The sequence below is a fragment of the Poeciliopsis prolifica genome, unplaced genomic scaffold (assembly GCF_027474105.1).
Source record: "Poeciliopsis prolifica strain line A6 unplaced genomic scaffold, Auburn_PproV2 SCAFFOLD039, whole genome shotgun sequence".
Lineage (NCBI taxonomy): Eukaryota > Metazoa > Chordata > Actinopteri > Cyprinodontiformes > Poeciliidae > Poeciliopsis > Poeciliopsis prolifica.
Window position 1 is genome coordinate 4287140 of NW_026562414.1, and position 23354 is coordinate 4310493.

Genomic DNA, 23354 nt, shown 5'->3' on the forward strand with positions numbered 1-23354 from the left:
CAAAAAGCTCCGACTGCGTTCTGTCTATGGCCTCCGTTATTCAACAACCCCCAACATGAAAAAGTTTTTCACAGGGATGAAAAGAAAAGCGGAGAGAGACAAAGATAATGAGACAACAGAAAGTCAACCGAAAGCTAAGAAGAGGAAATACGACGAAGCGTATTTAGCGCTTGGCTTCACTGTGACTACAGTTGGAGAAGAGGAAAGACCGCTGTGTTTGCTGTGTCTAAAAATGCTCGCAGCGGACAGCATGAAGCCAAATAAATTAGCGCGTCACTTAAATACGTTACATCCCAATCACGCCAATAAGCCGCTAGAGTTTTTTCAGCGAAAAAAATGTTAATAAGGAAAAAATGTTATGCAGAGATGGGTAGTCACGGTGGGGAGTGAGGGGCGCGAATAGTTTTCTTCTTGCTAGGGGGGCGTAACGGAAAATAATTGAGAAGCACTGAGTTAAATTAAGATTAGAGTTAAATCTGTACATGGAATTAGATGATAATTGTAATCATAATTTAATAATCTGGACCGTGAAGAAGCCTAGAGTTGTTTTATCTTTGATAAAACAAGTTTTATCAAAGATAAAAGTTACTGTGTGATCTTTCTCTTTGTCTTTATTTACAATAACAAATTCAAGATAAACTGAACAAAAAAAAGTGTAATTCAACATGAAAACTGTAGAAAAGGAAAAAAACAAGAACAATCCATGAAAGTATGAAAACAGAGAACTTAATCAGAAATCATTTCCATTACAGGAAGAAATCAATTCTTAGATAAATACTTTGTAATAAATATGAAGCTTTTGTGTTGTTGAGCTTATTGCTGTCTGCTTGTATAAAAGAGAAGAAAAAGGGGCTGAGAAATGCCTAAATCAGTTTTTTAACCAGCTTTATAGTCAGACTGCAAATTATGTTTTGTTTAGGACGTTACTTATCGGTTTTGTTTGTCAACCTGGGTTTAATTCCTAGTCCTGGGGAATCTGCTGCATGTCATTCCTTCCTTTCTCCTCCCAATTTCCTGTTCAACAACTGCAAAAATAACGGCTACTAGAACCTAAAACACTTTATTGGAGCCTAAAAAGTTTTTAAAAACTAAACAAATGGACCAAAAGTCAGAATATAATTACCTCCACATTGTGCTCGTTTCCTCATGTTAACAACTTTCTTCCATTGTCTCTCACTTTCTCTCTTTCCTTCATAGTTAACAGGTTATACACACATGCACACATTTACACGTCCCCTCCATGGCTGCCACCTTATGGTGGTGGGGGGTTTGAGTGTCCCAGTGATCCTAGGAGTTATGCTGTCGGGGCATGAAGCCCCGACAGCGTAACTCCTAGCTGCTCTATAACATGGACGAAAGCACAACAACATTAACGAAAGCGTTTTTATATCACCAAGAACGTTCATGTTTTTTAAAAACACGTTAAAGCCAGAATAACTTCCGATTCAAAGTAAAAACGAGCCGCAGAGCAATCAGCGATTTCTTACGTCTCCCATTGGGACATACCTGATCCGTTTCATCAACGTTGAATTATTTAGGCATCGAACAGAAGCTAAAAACTAAACAATGTGGATGTGCCAAAACTTAATTCAGCTGACACAGTGCAGTGTGAAAGTGAACCACACCGTTGAAAATGTAATAAATGCATCAATAAATAGCCATATGTGCCAAATATACATAACAGTAATCAGTCAAAAGTGGCCAGGTTTAAAAATAGTCTATGGAGCTAGAGCCCAAAGATTAGTTAATTTTAGTTAAAAGAATATAGAGTGTGTTATTGATCCCTTGTCACTGTTTGGCAACTATGTCCGTAATTCGCCAGTAGGGGTCAGTATCGCTCCACCAATGACAAAGAGAAACTGAGTTCTGAACTGTACCTGTAAACTGAGCTATTTTGTGTTGCAGATCTGTAATCAAATCTATGTTGCGGCATCAACTGACCAATCTCTTCATTGTTTTCACTGAAACATATTGTTTATAATATGTACCAGGTTTTATGAAGTTGATAGTATAGTGTAGAAGTGATATTATACATGTATATAGTAGTACAAACTTATGACAGTTTAAGCATGTAAGTGCACTTATGTTAGCTTTTGGGGTTGACCCTGCGAAGACTAGTCATAAAGTCCCAAATGGGTCAAAGTTCATGTGAAGAGTAGCATCTCACTCCAGCCCAGGGCAATTAAAAGCAGCACAACAAAACACATTCTGAAGCATGATGGGAGTCACTGACCGAAAAAAATGACATCAGTGTGATCGCAATGCATCATGGGGGATTAGCTCAAATGGTAGAGCGCTCGCTTAGCATGCGAGAGGTAGCGGGATCGATGCCCGCATCCTCCAGCTTTTCGTTTTTTGTTTTTGTCTTTACTTTTCCGTTTACCTGCATTTTCATTGATGTTCGTTGACTTTTTTCATCCGAAACTGTTAAAAAAATACTCCCAAGCTAGTTGTGTAGTTTTGCTGTGGAACCTACAATCAATCACATTCACACATTGGTAGGGAGAACATAACGACATTTGTCGGTGCTAAATACTCAATGACTAATTTTTTGCACTTTTCATTTATTAAAATTAGTCAAAATAGCGGCACTTCTCTACACTCGCCAGTAATTCCTTCAAATCCGCATGAAATCCGTGGCAATAAACGCTTCATGACGGAAAAACCGCAGTGCATTCAACTAAAATGATGCGCTTTACCTGTAATTAAACAATGCACAATAATATATTAACAGTAATACGAGTGAAAGTTATAATACTGGCATATTTAAGAGAAGGAAATAAGATGGTGGAAGGTAATTAGTCAAAAGTAAGCCAAAGTAAGCCCACCAGCTCGGGATGTGTTTGGCTCGCCTGAACATGGATCGCGCACCGATTGGCCGTTTTCAAATTAAACATTTGAGCAGCAAACATTTTTGTCATTTCACTGCAAAAACAAAACATTACCACATAATCCCTGGTCTAGTCTCCTTACCTCCCAAAGAGGTAGTCGAAGGAATCGAAGCTCGTATCGTCTTCTGTCTTTCACTCGTATTACCTTTCATATTTTGTTGTGCATTGTTGGATTACAGGTAAGGGGCATTTATCGGAAGATCGGTTAGAAAAAAAAACAGCTCTTGTGAAGAAAAATTGGAGGATGCGGGCATCGATCCCGCTACCTCTCGCATGCTAAGCGAGCGCTCTACCATTTGAGCTAATCCCCCATGATGCATTGCTCCGTCACTGCCTGTTTCAGCAAAATAAACCCAAAGTAAGCCCCAACTAGCCAATTGATGTGCGCTTCATTTCCAGGTGGTCCAATCATATGGCGTGCTGGTGGCTTACTTTTGACCAATCACCGTCCACCTCCTGGACCTTTAAACTCCGTTGACGACGAAGAGCTTGGATCGTTTTTTCTAGAAATATTTTATTTTTCTTTGCAATAGTTGAGTGTGTGACAGATTCCAGGTTTATCTAGTTGACGTTGCGTGCATTTTTCATATTTGATCTTGTCTACCCCCGCAAAAAGAAAGAAAAATACAAAATGCACTTTGTGTTGTAACATGATTACACCAATATGTTTTTAATCAATAAATGGATGGATTTTTTTGTCCGCCTATACGGGTTATTTCATTTGGAGAGATAAATTAGTCCAACAGTAAATCTTTTACTTCAGAATTAATTTTTCGACTGACAGATTACTCTACAATGAAATTACCAAGCAATAGCGTTTCAATTTATACAAGGAATTCTGTTTATTAAAATCTGACATGCAGACAAAATTGGCATATTGAGCAAGGAAGCAAGAGCAGCTTCAACAAAATGCTGTAGAAGTGAGTGACTGAAACAAAAGACGCCATCATTAGTATAGCTGTAAAAACTGAATCTGCTGACTGGGTATCCTTCACCACAGACGACTCCCGTCTTCCTTTAAGTCTGAAAATGGCTCCTGAGTCGTGAGAACTGAGTCATTTCTGCTCCAAGTGCTCTCAAGCAGAATGGACTTGTTTATTTTTTTATTTTTGTTCATTCAAAGTCTGTAAAGCGATGGCAGCAGGGGAGCTTCCCGAGCTTCCTGTTGTATTTTCAGGCGTCACATGAAGTCGTCCGAGTCATAGCCATCCTGCAGAGAAGTAAAAAATACATATTCTGTAGGCATAAAATTGTTTTTCTAACGGGAATATCTACTGCTTTACAGCAGAAGTTTATTATTGCAGAGAATTTGTGACATTTTCATTTCTTACCTCATTAGTTTTCATGTTTTCACTCTTCATCAGTGATGTATAATTCCTGGAAATAAAAAGAAAAGTTTAATTTATAATGATTAATCAGATTAATTGATTATTGAAATAATCATTAGCTGCAACTTTAGATTAAACAGTGGATTTTATTTGGAGTGGAATGAAAATCCAAAGAAAACTTCAAATATTTGTCTGTAAAAAAACATTTAAAACCCTTATTTCACTGTTAAGACACAAAATCTTACGAAGCAATTTTGTTCTAATTTCTACGGCAAATATCTTAGTAAACCTGAAATAAAACAAAACTAGCTGTCAAGTAACTTTTCAGCAATAGGAGCTTGTTTTAGGTCAATTATTCCTTAATACAAATGGGACTATTTCCCTTATGACACGATATTTTTTCATGTTATAAGTGAAATAATCTGCTAATATGACTAGTTCTTTTTCATCTGTATTAAGGAATTATTGACTTAAAACAAGTTTCTATGAGAACTTACTTAGTTTCATCTTATTTTAAGTGTAGAAGGGTATTTGCATTAGAAACTACATTAAAAATACTTGCAAAATAATTTTTTTTTTCTGTGTTCCTTCAAAATCACATTTATGCACTCTATTTATAGGATATAACAACAAAAAAAAAAACAACTTTGTCCCACCTGAGCTCTTCCATTTCTTTTTTCTTCTTCTGCTCTTCTTTCTCCCTCCTTTTCTGCTCCTGGAGTTGAGCTTTCTTCTCATTTCTCTCCCCTTGATCCCTCGCTTCCTTCTCTGCTGCCAGATCCGGGAAGCGCTCTTCTTTTGTCTTCTCCAGACGGTTTACGATTTCATTGATCTTCTTCTCTACAGCAACAATCTTCACCTGCGAGAAACATCAAGCTGTTAGTAACAGAAAGTACAGACAGACTTTAACTTCGACTTTCAAAGAAATATTTAGACAACTGGCCTCTCTCTGTTTGTGAAAGCCAATTTGCCCAACATCCATGTCTCCTGTTTTCTTCAGGTTGGCCCACGCCGTGTAAACCACGTTGATGTTGTTCATCTTACAGCCTGAAGGTGATAAACACGATCATCCTTCATATGTCAGACACAGACAATGCATTTACTGTAAAACTGCAGTATTACCCTGGATGCTGTTGTTCTTCACCAGCTGTGCGCAGTCTACCAGCACCTCTGGAGGAATATCATCTATGGTTTTACCCTAGAAATGAGACAAGACGCAAAAACAACACTTTAATGAGGAAAATTAGGTTAAATTGGTTGAAAGTTTTGTCAGGTGACTCTTTACCTTTGGCATTCTTAGATAAACATGAGCTGAAGAGAGTTTGTCAACGTGAAACCTGCATTTGGGAGGGAAAAAGAAAAGTTATTGTGAAATATTTTTACAGATTAAAGCATAAAAGATAATGGATAACATAAAAAACTGAATATAAATCATTTAATACAAAAATGTTATCAGTGGTTTGACTTTTTTATTCCATTTACTTTAAATAAAGCTCAAAAAACATAGAATTTTATTTCTTGCTTTCTGTTCAAAGATGGATTAAGGCAACATTATTTGAATCCCTCATTTCCTTTTTTATTACCACAAAAAGAAGATTTTTCCTGGCAAAAGTCAAATTTAAGTTTTCTTTATTCATTATCTGGTCATTTACATTTATTTTTCATTTGCAGTGACTTACAAAAATGTAAAAAAAAAAGTGTTTTATTACATGTATTTATTTTAACAATTTTGCAGAAGGCAATCTGTCAACATTAATTTTAAAGTGGTGCTTCAGATTCTTAACTGTATTTTACTATGAGTTACAAAAAAGTAATAATTTCTCTTTGGGAAAAAACTGATTTTAAGAGACTAACCTGAATAGGAAACAAATATTAAAGACTTACCAGATGTCTTCAGGCCAGCCATATTTAATCAGATCCTCATCTGCAGAAAGAAACGCCTCAAGTTAAAGGTAAAATAAGCAATTTAAGCATAAAGCTGCGAGAAATCAAGCTTACTTTCATATTTATCTTTTCCCATGTAGATCGTGAATGGAGGATCCACCACTATATGAAAAAATACAACAAAAAATATGACAGCCGACTGAGTGAAATAGAAATAACCAAACAAACGCATAAGGTTTGTTTGGTTATTTAATGATTTTCATTAATGTAATGAATTACTGATGTATGAAGCTAATCGAGCTACAAACTAACAGTGCTAATGATGACGAAGCTGAACTCACCAGCACTTGTGAAGTAAAACACCATTTTCTCCGAATTAAACACACAGATAATATATTAATAAAACTTATTTGGTGAATTAAGTATAAATAAAGGAAAAAACTTGTGATTTCACTGTTCGTTGCTAGTGTCACTTTACTCATGGACGGACTGACCCGGAAGTTGTTAGTGGTTGGCGTAAGGTTGCGATGCAAAGCCAGGAAACAAGCACGGTTTACTCTTTCAAAATAAAGTGTTTTCAATAAAAACTGAAATCTTGGGACATCCTGGATTTCTCTTTGTATTTAGAAATATTGAGAACAAAAGCTCAGGGCGTTTCACTGTATTCTTAGGTACGTTTTTCCTACTAATTTGACATAAAACAATTACTTTTTAATCGAGTCAAAGTGAGAAGAAGATTTGTAGAAACAGCTATCAGCGACAAGCTAACAGTTTATATTTATGTAAAAAGCTTTTAGCATGGTCTAGGATTACTTTCCTTTCCTAATAAGTGCTTTTACTTTTTCGCTTAATGTACTTTATACAACCATTTACTTTGTTATGTGATTTATAAATAAATTTGGTTCATTATTTTTAGCTTTGCCAGCCTATTCAATCCTTTGAGTTAAATTGTTTTTTGTCAGCTATTTATTATTTCTTATTATTTGTTATTTATTAAATTAATCTGATCAGAATCATAGAAAAAAAATATTGATACTGCTGAGGATTTGCTCAGGATTTTGTTTTATATTCTGATTTCAGCTGAAAAATCCTTATTTTGAAGGTCACTCTACAAGTTTTCGGTGACGTAGTGTTTCCGGTTCCCCGTGCAACTATTTTTAGGCTGGCGCGCGGTATTCAAAATCACATAGGGAGAAGCGCGCGGGAACGGAGCAGCTGAAGCGTCAGTTTTGTAGATTTTCTTATTTTTTCGCTGCCTAAATTTCGACATTTATCATTTTATGTAGGCTAGAAGAGGCTTGTTCGGTAAGACGGACTGAGCGTTTTGTCTTGTGTGAACTGTAATTGTTTGTAGGTTTGATTTTGTCTTTAAAATCGCATGTGTAATGATCAAAATTAATAGCTAGCATGCTTTTAATGCCAAAATATGATTTCTGCTGCTGAAAATACGAAGACAGACGGTTATATTTGGCTGTAAAAGAATGACCATCGCTGCAGACTGATTTATTGTTTCATAAGCTCATCATCCCGCCAAACACGCGTTTACTTTCGTCGTCTGCTGCTAAATCAGCCTCAAGCTAATAATAAGCTAATTTAGCTTAATATGCAGGAAGAGGAATTTAAAGCTGCTTTTCTTTATTCGATCCTGTTTATAATTAAGGGGATGTTTGTTCAACCTATCTCTGACACAATTATTCCTGTTTGTTATTTTGTAAAACAAAATATGACTTAAGCTGAGTAGATTTTTGTTTGTGGAGAGGATTATTCTTGTAAAAGGCTTAATCTCCTGTCGTTATGTGCAGGTAAACTTTGAACATGATAACAACCTCAACCAGGAAGCGCAAGCTGTCCTCCATGGACTCTGACAGGTAAGATGTACACACCTCATGATTATCATTTAAATTGTTATCAAAATAGAGTTTGTGGGTTCTGAAAACCCTGTAAAATTTCAATTAGGTGTTTTCAAAGTTTAGAAAGTGTTTAATTTCTGTATCACGTCCTTGAAACTTCACAGTTTTGTAACAAAGTGCAATCAAATGCTTAATAGTAGCCTAAATTATTTGCAGTTTAGACTTGATGTTTTCATCCACCTAATAAAAAGACAAACATATTTTTGAATCGCTGTCTGAAGTTAAATCAGACTAAACATTTCTTGTTTCAGGTCAATTAGAATTATCAAAATTATTTCTGAAGTTAGCAAGAAAATTTTTTACAGATTGTTTTTGTGACTTTCTTTCTATACTTTGTTTAAACATTTAATTGTTTGAGGTTTGTGTGAGAATTTTTAAAACATAAAATGTTTTTGTTTACCTTGTCTTTGCTGTAGAATGCTACTGCATGACATTATTAATAGAGTAATAAATAATATAATAATGAACTGAAACTGTCTTCAGGAGTTACTTTGTAATGTTTTTATCTCAAGTTTGAGAACTTGCCTTGAAAATGCTTGGGTTTTGGATGTTTTTAAATGTGCGGACTCTGAAAAATGTTATTTTCAGTTTCATGTTGAGTGTTTTGACTTTTGTTTCTTCTAATCTGGCATTTTATTTAAGCATCAGCCACCCGACCAAGAAGGGCATGAAGGAGAAAATGTCTCCGGTGAAGAGGAGATCTCCAAGAGAGCGGCTGCTTTCGCCAACCGGGTCGCAGGATGGCAGACAGGAGTTGTCACATAAGCCAGCAGGTACGACACACCTGACGCATTTCTTTTTTGCCCTCAAGGTTTTGCTTACTGGAATCAACAAACCTTTATTGACTCCTTTCAGTAGGTTCTCTGCGCAGATCGTCTCGTAATTCCCCAGCGATGACTTCGGTGGTGACGAGTTCCTTCTACGGCAAGCAGAAGACCATTTATCTCACCCCACTTGAGAGGAAGGCAGTGAAGGAATCTCTTCCTTCCCGTCTGTCTGCTTTGCCTTCTCCTCCTCAATCTGCCAAAAAAACAGACAAGAAAACAAAGAAAGCTGCAAAAAGAAGCACCAAACCCAGAAAATCATCAGTAGGATCTAATAAGAGAGCGAAAAAGGAAACCAGAAGTTCTCAATCACCTGTAAAAACGATTCAACTGACCAGATGCAACACAAGGTTTGTTTCTGATTTTTAAATCAGTGAATCGCATAACAAATTAAAACGAGCTCAATAATTTCCATTTTCATAATTTATCCATTTTCTCTCTTTTGGAAATCTGGATAATAAAAGTCTTCAGTTTGCTGCTTTGTCTCAACTTTCCCTCCTTTTTTGAAGGAGAGTTTTATTTATATTTATTTATAGAAGAGTTTTATTAGTTGTTTCTGTTTTATTCATTTTGAATATTTAAAATTTCTTCCAGTTCCAGTGTAAAAAGTTTATTAGAATTTAAAGTGTATTGATCTTTGAGAATCTGTTCTTGTATAATATTATTTGAAAATGTTCTCAAAGCAGCTATTTTAACTTGTTTTATTTAGCAGTGCGGCAGCTAATCCAACATCCAGCAGCAGCAGCGTACCTCCAAACAAACCGGCTGAAGCGAAAAAGGCGATCACCATTTCTTTTGGGAGCCTGAAACCGAAGCCGAAGATCTTCGTCGGAGCCGCTTTCTTTGGTACAGGAAAGAAGCTGACGTCCATGTACAAAAGGTCGGCTCCAAGGTCATCGACCAGGCCCGCTCCAGTCAAAACTCAGAGCCGCCCTGAACCGCAGCAGAACAAGGAGACGCCAGTGCAGAAGGATGAAAAGGTTGTCCAACAACAGCAAGAACCAGAAAAGGTTTGTGCATCATTTCTGGAGATGACGCTTCACACCTGCTGTCCTGTTTGTACTATTATTACTATTAGTAATAGTAATAGTAGTATTGGTGGCTTTACCAGGCTTTTTAAAATTACAATAAACGAGACTAATGTGTGGTTTAGTGTTTTTTTTTTGTTTTTTGTTTTTTCTGGATGTGATTAAACCACTAATTAAGATTGTTATTTAAGACTTTAGTAGAGGTGCAGAAAATGATTAATTGATCATTGAAATGTCAATTCATTTAGTCATCAATTGATCGCTAACTTTAGTATACAACCTCAAATGACAATTTACTGAAAGAAAAACATTAATTTCAGTAATTAAGCCAGAATAGTACAAAAAAAACCTCTATGCACATTTTCAAGATGAAAATCTTTGTCTGTAAATATGTTGTTCTCAAGTTTGAACTTCACCCAGTTAAATTATTGTTAAAAAAAAAAAAGAAAATCTGCCACTTTGCACCTGTTGCTACCCAATTATTAATCAGTTAATAAACTCAACAGATCAGGTTTATGTTGAGTTTTCTGCATGTTTAGAAGTATATTTTAGCAGCAAATTGTCAAGTTTTCTTTAAAAGGATGCCATGTTGTTGCATTTTAGCCAATGATATTGTTGTCTTACCTATATAAGGAATCAAACATTTTTTCTTATTTGCATCTTTTAATGCATTTCTAATATTGTGTAAAAAAGCTCAAGCAGTGAAATAAAATCTGCAGAATGTGCCTTTTTTATTATCTGTTAGCTGCAGCCCTGATTGATGTATAGCACAGCAGAAAATAAAACAAATTAATGTAAGATATTAAGGGTTTATTTTTGTTTTTGTTCTGTGCAGCAAATGGATGTGGAGGAGAACCAAGACAGAACTAAGCAGAGGACGAAGTTTGATCCAACAGACTGGATGGACGTCGTGGAAGAGGAGGAAAAAAGTCCCAGTCCTTCCAGGTAGGGGGCCAGAACTATTTATAAGACCAATAAAAAGGTTTTTACATGTCAGTTCTTATAAAAATGTGTTTTACTCTTGGCAATAGAAGAGTTTTAAACCTGTGAAGTTTCAATATTCAATGCTTCCTCAACAATATTTAAAAGTTTAAGATTTAATTTGTGAAATTGTTCATATTGAGAAAAGAAATGTTATCTTAAATATATTTTTTTTCCCAACCTCTCCCCCCATTCTCACTTTTTAAAAAGCAAAAATCTAATAATGATGTATCGACTGTTTTACTTCATATCATCACCTTAAAAAAAGGCCAAAGTCATTCTTTGCCAAAAATTTATTCTCTCTTTTTTTTTTTTTATATGAAACTTTTGATTTATTTCACTTTTGGCAAAATTTTACCTGCTGTTTTCCAAACAAATCATCTGTTTTATATGCCAAATTACCTCCGACTATGAAACATCTACGTCTTATATGTGTGAAATATTAAACTAAAGAGTGGCTGACATCTTGGTGACAACCAAGAAAGTTCTGGTTCTGATCCGTTTTGAACCAGGATTTGGATATTTCATAAAAAAATAAGAGCTTTGAAATAAAAACATGGCATTTCTGTCTGTGTTCAGATCTTAAAAAGTGGCGTAGAAAATGAGTCGGATGTAAACTTTTCTCCCTCAGTTCCCCCAAGTTGTTGCTGGAAACGTATGGGATTACAAAACAGATGAAGATTGTTCTTTCCAGAACTCCAAGTCCAAAATCTGCAACATCGTGCATCAGCAGTCTGGTAGGCGTGTCACAAGTTCTCCGGATTGCTGTGATTAAGTTGGCTTTACATTTTGTCAGTATTTTAACTTTAAATTAAATTTCTTTTCTTTTCCAGGATGACTTTATGGCAGATGGAGGCTCTGAGCCGACCTTTGACCAAGGAGACATAAACCCTACCAAAGCGTCCTCCAAAGGTTCGTTAGTCAGAACAACTCATTCTACATTTATACATTGTTCTTCATCTATATTCCATCATTTCATATCTTTTTCTCCTTTCCACAGCTTCTGCAGCCATGTACCCCATATTTGATTCTTCCTCAAAAAGGTGTGACATTTTAAATACAAATATTGTTTGATGTAACATGAAATTAATCCAAATATTTTGGGTTTTTCTGTTAAACCAGTTTACTGTCTCAAAACCAAATCAATTCAGATCTCTTTAGCATGTTAGCCGCAACTGTTTAGCATGCTAATCTAAATGCTCATTCAAGTCTTAATTAAACAAGAAAAATGACCAGTAGCAGGGCGGCCATTTTGAATCCGATAGATTATAAAAACTTTTTAATACCTGGTAGAGAAACTGAATCACCCATAGATGTAAAACCTGAAACTAGTTTTTGAATAATCATCAGAATAACTTGATGGATCAATCAACTATGAGGGCGATTAATCACATTAAAGAAATTGATCAATTTTGCGGATTTTTGTCAAACCTTCTTGTACAATATTAGAAATGCATCAAAAGATGCAGATAAACAACTTGTTTTTTGTTTTTTTATTATGGAAAAATAAACATTTTATTTCTTAAAATGCAATAACAAAGCATTTCTTTAGCATATATTTGATCATTTGTAGCAAAGGATGCATCTGTAGCTAAACAAATTCTGGTTTGTGAAAAGCATAGCTCCTTCCGTTTGGTTTAATGTCAATACTTATCGACTTATTGATTATTTTTTGGGTCAATGATCAATAATTTGAGATAAAAAATGTCCTTAATTGGATATTTTATTTAGAGAATTGGAAGCAAGTGAAGCTAATCTGTTCCACTTGAGGAGTTCTGGGCAGAACATATATTCAATTTTTTTTATTTTTTTATCTTAAATTCAAAATGTAACATTTTCAATTAATTACAATTAATCTTTCCAGCCCTAAAAAGCACCTAAATCTCTGAGACCCCTTTATATTTAGAATTTTTACCGATGGTTTCAGGTCGAGTGCAGCTCTGCGTTCCCCGGTGTCCTGCAGCACGCCGTCAGGAGCTTCACTGCAGCCGCCGTCATCCGCAGCTAAAGAGCGACAAACACGCAGGAAGAAGGAGAAGCTGGACGGCGACCAGCTCATCATCGTATGTTTGACTTCTTTTTTTTTTTTTTTTTTTTTTATGTGTCCGAACATCAATTTGGTTCATAATTCACACATAAACCTTCAGCCTCATTCAAGATTAGTGGTCAAAAGGTCAGCCAACTACCCCAACGTTGTTACATGTAAATATAAGTGCTAAATATTTGAGAAACTTTTGTTCTTTAAAATGATAGCTGCTTGTTTTCAAGCATATTTGAAGGTTGTTTCCTTGTATAAACCTGACGACTTTTGTGAATTGTTTTCGTCAGGATGCTGGACAGAAGCAGTTTGGAGCAACGACCTGCAGCTCCTGTGGGATGGTTTACAGCGCTGACAACCCAGAGGACAATTTCCAGCACACCCAGTTCCACCAGCGGTTCCTGGACTCCATCAAATACGTGGTGAGATTTCCTTTATGTCCTCTTTCTCTACTGATGCAGCAGAAAAAAACAGATGCAGAAGAGTTTGAAATTCCTGTTGGATGTTTTCAAATGACATGATTATGATTTGTTTTTTATTTTAGTCAATGATTATTTGATTAATTGTGTGGTTTAAGATGATTTAATCTGATCTTGTGCTTCATTTTTTATCTCCAGGGTTGGAAGAAGGAGCGGGTGGTAGCCGAGTTCTGGGACGGTAAAATCATCCTGGTTTTACCCGACGATCCAAAATACGCAGTGAAAAAGGTGCAGAAGCCCCTCAGCGTAGATCTCTGTTTAGGCGTAAATGCTTGTGTTTAATACCGATTTTGTTTCAGGCAGAAGAAGTGCGTCGCATAGCGGACAACGAGTTGGGTTTCCAGCAAGTGACTCTAAGCCGACCAACTCAGGCTAAAACCTTCCTGTTCATCAACACAGACAGGCTGGTGGTGGGATGCCTGGTGGCTGAACCCATAAGACAGGTAGGCGTTCGATTTGCATTGACTGCATTCGTCAGACGTGCAAAGAGAATCTAAAGGGTTGGCAGGAGGGTTTGAGAAGAGTTGGTATTGGGGCCGAAAAATGCGATTTAAAAAAAAAAAAATTTAAATTACTATTACCGTATTCTCCAGACTATAAGTCGCAGTTTTTTTCATAGTTTATACTCAGGAGCGACTTGTGTGTGGATATTAACACATCATTATATCATCTCACATGTTATTTTCACACTAAACCGCAAGAGGGCGCTCTAGGCCCGTGTTCTTCTACTTTCGGTTAGCAGAGTTGTTTACAAGAGACACTGAGGATGAAGATTTCATTGTTTAGTGATTTGGAGAGACACAGATGACTTGGTAAACTTGTTAGCATGCTATTTATGCTATAGTTATCTCTTAATATGTTAACACACCAGGCACGTTCTCAGTTCGTTGTCATGTAACGTTAGCATACCGTACAGTTATTCAGCCTGTTGTTTGCCTCTATTCTATTTCTATTGCCTTTCAAGATGACATGTCTGTTCAAATAAATTTCCCTCAAAAATGCGACTTATACTCCAGTGCGACTTGTATATGTATTTTTCTTCTTTGTTATGCATTTTATGGCTAGTGCGACTTATAGTCCGAAAAATACGTGATTTTCAAAAAAATTTTTTTTACTTTTTCTAGAAATTTCTGAGGATAATCTCAATTTGAGTTTTTGAACTCAATTTTTCACTTTTCTAAATTCTAAATTTGAGGAATTTGTGTTGCAAATTAACTTTTTTAAAAAAAAATCTACATTATTGTATATTGCCCAGCTCTAATAAAACATAAATAAATGCATTATTTCAGAATAGCTTGTATTGCAACCAGAGAGAAAAAAAAATTAGTTTAAAAAATTCATTGCTCTGTCAAGTGTTACTCTATGTGAAAATGCTTGACAAACGTAAATTTTTTTTTATTACCATTTGCATTTTAAAACTCAAAAGTGATGGATGCAGCAGAGTCACTTTCAGACTCTTGTTAATATTTCTTGGTAAACACAAATTCTAGGTGATTTTCATTGACTTGTTCCTGCTGGTACCAGTTGTTTTATGCCAGTTTTCCTGTTTTCTCTCAGGCCTACAGGGTTCTGGAACAGCCAGACCAAAACAAGGACATGACGAAGGATGACTTCATGGATCGCCACAGAGCCTGGTGCTGCTCCACCATCCCAGAACAAGCTCTGTGTGGCATCAGCCGGATCTGGGTCTTCAGCCTGGCGAGGCGGCAGGCCATCGCAACCCGAATGCTGGACACAGTGAGGTGAGACGCCACTTTGTCCCTTTTCCCACAGTAAAATTCAAACGCTTTCCTAGCATTTTTAAGGTAATATTACAACATTTTCAGCACCTCCTTGGAGTTAAAACAATACAATTTAACAAGTGACAGTTTCAATCCTCTATTTTATAATTTATTTCTGTTTTTAATTAACCTTGCCCTGATGTAGAATATAATAAGATGTTATTAAAATCTGATAAATCTTTACGTTTTGAAATCTCTCACACACCATATTGATCTGAAAACACAAATTTAACAAACAAATCCCCTAATTTCTATTTAATTATAGGTCTGTTGCAATATGCAATAAATCAATTAATTTCATGATAAATTAAAATATGTTTCATTACTTCCATCTACATGATTTAGTGTTTTTCTCCTTTCTCTTTCTCTGGATGATGGTTTTTAGTTTCCCTTTTATTCTTTGCCTCCTAAACAATTTTGTTTAGAGAGACTTGATAATTCATTTTATTTGTTGATTTATGTTGGATATTTAATGTCTTCCAGTTCCAGAGTTAAATGATCCATACAATTTAAAGTTTGGTGATTTTTGAGAATGCTTTTGCGTTATTATGCTGTTATTATTCTACAAAACAATTATTTCGTTTTGTTTCTAGGAGCACATTCATATACGGCAGTTGCCTGACCAAGGAGGAAATCGCCTTTTCTGATCCGACACCCGATGGAAAGTTGTTTGCCACTAAATACTGCAACACGCCGACCTTCCTTATTTACAACTTCGTCGCATGAAGAGTCTGGAGTTTATCAGGTTTTTAAGCTTCTGCTGAATGTTTTTTATATGCAAAGCCGTTCTATGTTTAAGGCTTTAGCTTTGTGTGTGAAGAAGTTAATCAGGTAGAGAACAGTGTTTTTTGAAAGTTCAGATTATTTGTATTTATATTCCAGCCTGTTTTACTGCAGGCTTGTTCTTTCATTCAGTTTTCAGGTATTTTTAGTGAGTTCAGCTTACTGACAACATTGATGTTTATGAAAAATGTTCATAAGATTTCGCTTCTTGGTATCTGTTGAAAGTTTTCTGTGCACTTTGAAGACGTGATGTTTCAGAAATATCGATGCCATTACTGTTCAAGGACATTTCTACTTTGTACATTTAATAAAGTATTTCCTTTTAAAATGTTTTCCATGGGTACGGCCCAAAATCACTTTTTTAAAATGTGTATAAATGGGTCAAGTTAAAGACCAGTGGTGCTCTCTGCTGGATGGAGGCCAAACTACAACATTTAATGGCAGCCTAAATGGCAATTTCTAATCCATTAAAACTAATTTTACTTTTATAAACAATTAATTGACAATCGGAAAACTAAAAAAGAATATAAGAGGAGCATTTTTACGAAGTTTATTGTTACAAATACTGAGTTAAAGATTGAAGGTGATAATATACAAAATCAGCTGGAAAACATACATATAAAGCTCAAAATATTACATTTTGGTGGTGGCCAAAGAGGTTGGCCACCATCAGTCAATAATGATCACTTCACATGGTGCTCGGTCCAGGGCAGCATTTTCCTCTAAGACCTGGACGATCTGTGCTGCTGAAGGTCTCTTCTTGGGGTTTTCCTCAGTGCAAAGACAGAAGAGCTCCACCATCCTGCGGTACGAGCCGCCCAGCGACGCGGCGTCCAGCGGCGGCCGCGTCCCCAAACGCTCGTAGTAGGCGTCTTCATCAAAGCTCATCTCCATGGAATCGTCTGGAAAACACAAAAATACTTAAATAAGAATCCAACTTAGGTTTTTATTTTCTTACCCAGAAGCAAAAACCTGAGGCATATTTACAGATATCCACTCAATTAATTACAATATCATTGGAAAGTTATTTATTTGGTAACTCCATTTTGAAAATTTCAAATCAATTTCTAGATAACAAATTAATCGTTCATTTTTGAAAATGACTGAGTTCAATTATTTATGAAATACCATATCCTCAGGTACACAAATGATCTTACCCTGGTTTTCCTCGTCATCATCGCCGTCCAGCATCTGCAGGTGCGGCATGGACAGAGTCATCATCTCCCACAGAGTCAGACCGAAGGCGAAGATGTCGGCCTTATCCGTGATTTCTCCTCCCTCCTCCAGAACTTCCTTCGGGTTCCACGGCTCTGTGCCGACATACTCTGCGTCTGGGTCGGACACTGAAGACACACAAAGCTCTTAGATTCTTCATTTTAAATATACCGATGTGTCTACAGAAAAACAAAGAAAATGAGCTGAAATGGATCTCTGGCATGGACAAATACAGGTTTTACTTAAGCAAAAAAAACCAACAGTTTTGATCATTTCCAAAGAACCAAACACTGAAGACGAGGTTTACCTCTCATGTTCTCATCGAGGTGCAGAGAAACGCCAACGTCGCAGATTTTGATCGTTTCAAAATCCCCTTTGATAACAATGTTACATGACTTCATGTCGCCATGCAGAAGCTTCTTCTCATTGTGAAGGTACTGCAGAGACGTTATTAAATCATTTCATTTACTATATATAGATACGTTAATGGTTGCATTCACTGGGTTTACTCAAATTTAAGACATTTTAAGAGGATCGTGAATGCAGTTTAAGAGTTTACCTTCAGGCCGCGTGCCACATGCAGAGCCACCTTCTCTATGTTGGCAGCAGGAAAAGCTTTCAGTCCGTTCTCCCTCCGCTTCTCGATCAGGTCGTTGAGGGACTGCTCGCCTCCATACTCCATAGCCAGACACTTTGAGCCGTCTTTTGCCGTGGCAAAGGCGCGGAAACCTTGATAATGACACAGAGATAAAGAACTACCTCTAGTAATGACTTTACGGGGACAGAGAGAACCAAAACAAAATAAAACATTTAACCTCAAAGGCCTTTCTACACAAATTTAGCTTTATTCTACATTACATTAGCTTGTATATATTTCTTCTTAGTCTTACCAACAATGTTTGGATGGTTTATTCCCTTCAGGAGCTCAGCTTCCTCATTCAGACGCATCTGGTAAACCTCAACCTGTTTGGACGCACATTTGCTGTTGATCTTCTTCACAGCCCATGGAGAGGAGTTTAGCTTCCCCACTCTGGACTCAAATGAAATTAAAAAGAAAAATAAAAAATGACAGTTTTACTTTGTTGTTTTGTCCTTGTAATACATAACCTCAACCAAAAAATATGAATAAATTCTTCAAGTTGTAATTTTCAGATATTTTCTAAGCATTTATGGCAATAAATAACTACTATTTGATGATTTCTAGAGTTTCTGTATTATTAGATGGCCGGCTTTGCAAGAAATTAATCATATGCAATAAAATTAACATGAGCGAAAAGGAAGATTTTTCCAGCTTCTCCTTTTGTTGCCAGTGGCTGACTTGTGGGAAGTTTTTTATTATTTTTCTGTGCACAAATACGTTAACAAAAACTGAGATTTAGATGAGATCAGTTTCCAGGATCTTTTCTAACCTGTCCATGAGGTAAACACTGACTCCAGTCCCACAGCCCAGCTTCTTCATGAAAGGTGAAGCAGGGATGGTGATCGGAGTCCCACCTCCACTGCTCCCAGAACTCCTCACCCGGCTTTGAATCGGGGTTTTAAACGCTCTGTCCTCATTTAGAGAAGCCATTCTGCTCAAGAAAACATAAAAAAATAATTAGAAACAAACGTATTTTCATATTTTTAACGTTCTTACCCGATTAAGCAGTGTGACAGGCGCCCAATTCACAGTCCTGGATTAACAGATTAGCTTAATTTTAAAATCTGTATAGCAATATCAGTGTTTTTGAATCTGGACTGGAATATTTCATTAAATATGGATTATTTCTAAGATTAATATGTGATTTTTTTCAGATACTGTTTGTAAATTTTGCTGATTTATCTGATCATTTCCCCAAAAAGGAGATAAAAGTAGTAAAAGTACTCTTAAGAGTATATAAAAGCAAAAATACAACTTTCTTTTCGGATTTTTGTTTTCCAGACTTCAAAATACGCATTAAAAAGTCCAGAAACAAAAACTTTTATCACCCAGATGCAACTTTCCCTTTATTTACCCAGGTCTGATTTAAAATCTCGAAGTAGTCCAATGAGACAGAAAAAGAAATGTTACAAGTATAAACAGCAGAATAAAAGTATGAAGTATTTTATGGCGTACAGATTCTCTAAATTGCTGTATTTATAAATCTTAACGTACGAAACCAAAAAATGCCGAAACTTGAATGGAGGCTGGCACATTCAAGAAAAAAGCGTAAAATACTTTCGCGAACTGTCAAAATTATTCTTGAGCAGCGTCAAAATATCCTTTTATTAAAAGCTACAAGCGCAACAAACACTAGAAACTTTTTTTTTCCTGTAACAATATAGCATCATTAAGTAAACGTTTAAAACTAAGCGAAGAAAAAAAACAACCTTAAAATGCTGCTAGTTCTCGGCGTTTCGTCAGTTTATCGCTTAAATACATTATTGAAGTTAATGCAGAAGCAGTATAACAAACTAAATCTTCATTTTGAGATCTAATAATTAGCATTTGGTTCAGTAAATTTAAAGTTACCTCAGGTTCTTTCTCCTGGTAAGAGCAAAACATCCGGTGTCCAACCGCGCCGCACATTCAAACTAACGGCTGTTGTCGGTATGGCCGCCGAGGAGGGACAAAATAGTCAACATTTCTGAAACGCTTTCCAGGAGCAGTTTGTTTGTCAGTGTTTTTAAATTTTATTTATTTTAGAAGCACTGTGAATATCAGATGCTTATTGTAAACATACTTAATGAAGAAAAAGGATTAAATAAATGAGAGGAAAATAATTGTAATTCAAGCTTGCACCAGCAGAGGGCGGTCATGATTTCGATTATTATTATTATTATTATTATTTACTTTGATGTGGATTTATTAGACAGGTGTATTTGACAGTTTGAAAAGACTCAATTATTTGAACTGAGTCTGAACTGAAATCTCAATGTGGATCATTATTTCAGAGCCCACAGGCAAATAAAACCAATGCGGATTATTTTATCCAAACATATTGAGACATTTTTCAAAGATTTTTCATTAGTTGAAAGCAAATTACAGAATTCATATCTTAAAGTCATTAGAAAACATGCTGGTCAGGATCCTCCATATACTTCCTGTCCACTTCTACTTCGTGGTGTGCGCCAGGAGTAACATCCGGTTGTTGATCATGTGATCCACGTGACTTGAAAAAAAGTGTTTCCATTGCAGTTTTGTGAAATAAACCAATTTATTTTGTTTATCATTAACACGGGGGAAAAAAGTATTTTGGAAATTGTAGTGTTTCAATTAAGCAAATTAATTTTAAAAATATCAACTTGCGCAATTATATGGGCAATGGACAGTTTTTTGTAATCAGGCACTGATTTTTGATCAAAAATCTGTTTGCATCCATTTTTAGCTTGCTCTTTTTACCACTTGTGAGTTGTAAAGTTCTTGGTTTAACTATTTGCACTGTTCTTTAAAACTGTTCAAATCGGAATTTTGGAAATAAATCTAATAAATTTGCTCCTTCACCCTTATGTACCTGCTTCATAACCAGCATCATTGGAAGTGAGTTCTGGTTTGTTTACTGTCTCTCCACACACTGCAGAAAACTGCAGCTCAGTCTGCTCATTGTGTGAAAGTAGAACTGTGTTACTATGAGGAAGAGGAGCAGGAATGTGGCCTGATGACAAATGGACATGGAAGGGAAAGACTGGGACTTTTTCTCCCAGTTCCTTTTCCCCTCGAAGCAAAATGAGATCATATTTGTTAGCGCTGAAGCCACATGCTGTGGAGAGTATTAAAAGACCTTCTATGTTCAGACACCAGAGAAATGGTGATCATTTTACATTAAATATAGCTGGCCTCTGGAAACACTTTTATCCACAACTTTATTGTTGGAAAATAAAAATATATTAATTATACAGAATTCATATCTTAAATCTGCTTTTTGTTGTAGCTCGTTGTTCTGCAGTAAAAGTGCAGCTAAAGTCTCTTTCTTATGAAAACATGTTCAAGTTTAACCTCATAGTTTTCTAATCTTATTAATAATATTTTCAAATGTTTCTTTTAATTTTTGGTGCTTTTCCCTTCAGTTTCAGTCAAATAACTATTTTTATTTTATGATAATATAAAGTTTCTTCCTCATACAGGGTTTGGTTAGACAGTTTTATAGGCCTGACTGCAGTTTTGTTGCACGTGCAGCACAAATGCTTTTATGGTCTAACAAACTATCACTTTGATATTTCAAATATAAACAAACTTTCCACAGGATAACTGAAACCATCTCACCAAAGGTCAAGTCCACTCCACACTACATGCACATAACAATCAGTTGATTTTTCTTTCTGGGTCCACTGACATGTGGAAACGTTCATGCATGTGATTTTTGGTCAATGAACACTTCCACATGTTTCAGCTCTCATGATTCAGCAAACAACTCCGACCCTTAAAAACATAAACGTCCAAATCTTCTTCCAGTTCTGACATCTTTAAGAGCCTGTTTTAAGAAGAAACACTTGTTTGAGCAAATCTCATTTTTATGTCACCTTTGTTTCAGCAAAACACAACATGATGTGACATTTTTATTTACTTTTGATTAACTTCCCCACAAACATTAAAGAAAAAACACATTTTACCCAGATACCTATTTACAAACATACTCAAATTACACATTTAAGTGGTGAAATTTTACTTTTCTTTAAATCTTGCTCAGATTGCATTGATAAAGCAAACTTTTTTCAGAGAATGCTGTGAAATTGTGAAACAGTCAAAAGAACTGGAGATTAATTTTCCAGCCATGATAACAGGATTATTCAAAACCTGTTTTATAAAACCCAAGGTGTGTATGTTCACTACTTAGTGCTGTTCTATAAAATTACATCAAAATCCCATTTACATTAGTAAACTACCTTAAATGTGAACTTAAGATGCGTCTGTGTCGCTGCAGAGCACTGAATTTTCACCAATATGATCTTGTTTTTCAGCTCTCAGCTGAATGAAATTATTTTGTTTTTGACTTTATCGTCACAAAATCTGTAACTGATCTTAAAAAAAAATTCAGCAAGGCAAGATAATTTTTCAAATCAGTGTTGAAATCCATCACTTTTCATTTTACATCTTTGTTTTCTGTTGTTGTGGTAAATAAATGAATATCAGTTTCCATTTGTCTCATTCGAAATTAGAAAGTAAGGATTGAAATGTTCATTAAAGCGAAAACTATTTGTGCAAATCTAAACAGAACTGCTCGAAGATTTAAAGGCAACATTGCTAATTTGATCTCTTATTCTAAATTTATGTTCAGATACTTTCATGACGCAAGAGGAAAGTTTAGTGTTTTGTTTTTCTTTCAAAGATTAAAAACAGTAATAAATTCTGTCACTGTCAGCTGATGCATTTCAGATCCAGTTTTATTGCTTTAGTGCTGAGGAGACAGGTTCGTCCTCGCCTCCTTCTGGCTCACATGAGAACAAACTAAAACAATCTGTTGTATTGAGATTCTAGCTGATATTATTGCTCCAGATTATAAAGTATGTAACCCATTTTGTCCTTTAGTCAGCTGCTTTGGAATAAAAATGTTAGATTTTGTATTTAAATAGCACTGAAGCTAAAGCTATCTGCTTTTTCCTCATTTCTGCTCTTATGGGTTCAGCCAATCAGCGACATAGAAAAAGAAAGGCTCTCTCTGATTGGATGCTTTGCAAACGCCAACCAATAGCGTGTTGAGTAGCATTATACTTGGGTATTTCAGCTTCCCATATCAATTTTCTTTTGAATATATTTCATATGCTCAACTAAAAGAAGAATCCGCGAAAACTAGACCGCAAATAGTCAGATATCTGCTGTATATCGGTTCGTTTGTTAAAGCTCCAGGCTTTTTCATAGCCACATTTTTTTTTTAAGAGAAAGGCGATCAAATTATTTCAACAATTTGGTACGCATATAAAAATGTTGCTTGTAAATTTAAAGTGAGTAATTTTCTAAATACAAATATATAACACAAAAAAATTACATTTGCTTAAAACACAAAATTGTTAAAAAAATACATATTGATTCTTACAGGGATGATGTCAACTGTTGCACTTATTTAGTGTTATTCCGATGACATAACCATGTGGAATAACTGCCGCCACTTTAATTGCTAGGTAACAGCCTGGACTCAACTGGGGTTGCTAGGTAACGGCCTGGACTCAACTGGGGTTGCTAGGTAACGGCCTTGACTCAACTGGGGTTGCTAGGTAACGGCGCAGAGCCTGTTGATTGTGACTCAACATTCAGGAGG

General features: G+C 35.8%; 3 protein-coding genes and 2 non-coding genes across 8 annotated transcripts; 2 read left to right on the plus strand and 3 right to left on the minus strand.

Moving 5' to 3' along the window:
- The first annotated feature begins 2270 nt into the window (after positions 1–2270).
- Positions 2271–2343, plus strand: trnaa-agc (transfer RNA alanine (anticodon AGC)). The gene has a single exon. It is a non-coding gene; the product is annotated as a tRNA-Ala (tRNA).
- Positions 2344–3129: 786 nt separating this feature from the next.
- Positions 3130–3202, minus strand: trnaa-agc (transfer RNA alanine (anticodon AGC)). The gene has a single exon. It is a non-coding gene; the product is annotated as a tRNA-Ala (tRNA).
- A 188-nt stretch (positions 3203–3390) lies between these two features.
- Positions 3391–6603, minus strand: ccdc25 (coiled-coil domain containing 25). Its single transcript, XM_055054365.1, has 9 exons — positions 6445–6603; positions 6218–6265; positions 6104–6143; positions 5505–5556; positions 5342–5417; positions 5163–5266; positions 4876–5078; positions 4223–4268; positions 3391–4101 (listed from the first exon to the last, which is right to left on the minus strand). Exons 1-9 carry the CDS (start codon positions 6467–6469, stop codon positions 4072–4074), a joined length of 624 nt encoding a protein of 207 aa, XP_054910340.1. The 5' UTR covers positions 6470–6603; the 3' UTR covers positions 3391–4071.
- A 132-nt stretch (positions 6604–6735) lies between these two features.
- esco2 (establishment of sister chromatid cohesion N-acetyltransferase 2) lies at positions 6736–16259 on the plus strand. Of its 4 annotated transcripts, none has more exons than XM_055054136.1 (15): positions 6736–6774; positions 7906–7971; positions 8656–8786; positions 8869–9187; positions 9547–9847; positions 10701–10810; positions 11478–11583; positions 11680–11758; positions 11847–11889; positions 12774–12909; positions 13175–13306; positions 13502–13591; positions 13663–13806; positions 14921–15105; positions 15738–16259. In XM_055054136.1, exons 2-15 carry the CDS (start codon positions 7919–7921, stop codon positions 15868–15870), a joined length of 1962 nt encoding a protein of 653 aa, XP_054910111.1. In that variant the 5' UTR covers positions 6736–6774; positions 7906–7918; the 3' UTR covers positions 15871–16259. The 4 variants fall into 4 exon arrangements, with proteins under 4 accessions (XP_054910111.1, XP_054910110.1, XP_054910109.1 ...); XM_055054135.1 differs by lacking the exon at positions 6736–6774 and adding an exon at positions 7299–7325; XM_055054134.1 differs by lacking the exon at positions 6736–6774 and adding an exon at positions 7307–7408.
- Positions 16260–16468: 209 nt separating this feature from the next.
- pbk (PDZ binding kinase) lies at positions 16469–19712 on the minus strand. Its single transcript, XM_055054397.1, has 7 exons — positions 19634–19712; positions 18552–18713; positions 18033–18172; positions 17702–17871; positions 17450–17579; positions 17085–17270; positions 16469–16829 (listed from the first exon to the last, which is right to left on the minus strand). Exons 2-7 carry the CDS (start codon positions 18710–18712, stop codon positions 16597–16599), a joined length of 1020 nt encoding a protein of 339 aa, XP_054910372.1. The 5' UTR covers position 18713; positions 19634–19712; the 3' UTR covers positions 16469–16596.
- Between the last annotated feature and the right edge of the window lie 3642 nt (positions 19713–23354).

Excerpts from the sequence above, each read along its gene's own strand:
- ccdc25 (XM_055054365.1), bottom strand. The coding sequence starts at position 6,469 with ATGGTGTTTTACTTCACAAGTGCTG. Across the intron at positions 5,557-6,103 it reads GGCTGGCCTGAAGACATCTG|GTTTCACGTTGACAAACTCT; the intron begins GTAAGTCTTTAA and ends TCCCAAATGCAG. Across the intron at positions 5,418-5,504 it reads TTTATCTAAGAATGCCAAAG|GGTAAAACCATAGATGATAT; the intron begins GTAAAGAGTCAC and ends TCTCATTTCTAG.
- esco2 (XM_055054136.1), top strand. The coding sequence starts at position 7,919 with ATGATAACAACCTCAACCAGGAAGCGCAAGCTGTCCTCCATGGACTCT. Across the intron at positions 11,584-11,679 it reads CATCGTGCATCAGCAGTCTG|GATGACTTTATGGCAGATGG; the intron begins GTAGGCGTGTCA and ends TTTCTTTTCCAG. Across the intron at positions 11,890-12,773 it reads TTTGATTCTTCCTCAAAAAG|GTCGAGTGCAGCTCTGCGTT; the intron begins GTGTGACATTTT and ends CGATGGTTTCAG.
- pbk (XM_055054397.1), bottom strand. The coding sequence starts at position 18,712 with ATGGCTTCTCTAAATGAGGACAGAGCGTTTAAAACCCCGATTCAAAGC. Across the intron at positions 18,173-18,551 it reads AGTGTTTACCTCATGGACAG|AGTGGGGAAGCTAAACTCCT; the intron begins GTTAGAAAAGAT and ends ATTTGAGTCCAG. Across the intron at positions 17,271-17,449 it reads CCTCGATGAGAACATGAGAG|TGTCCGACCCAGACGCAGAG; the intron begins GTAAACCTCGTC and ends GTGTGTCTTCAG.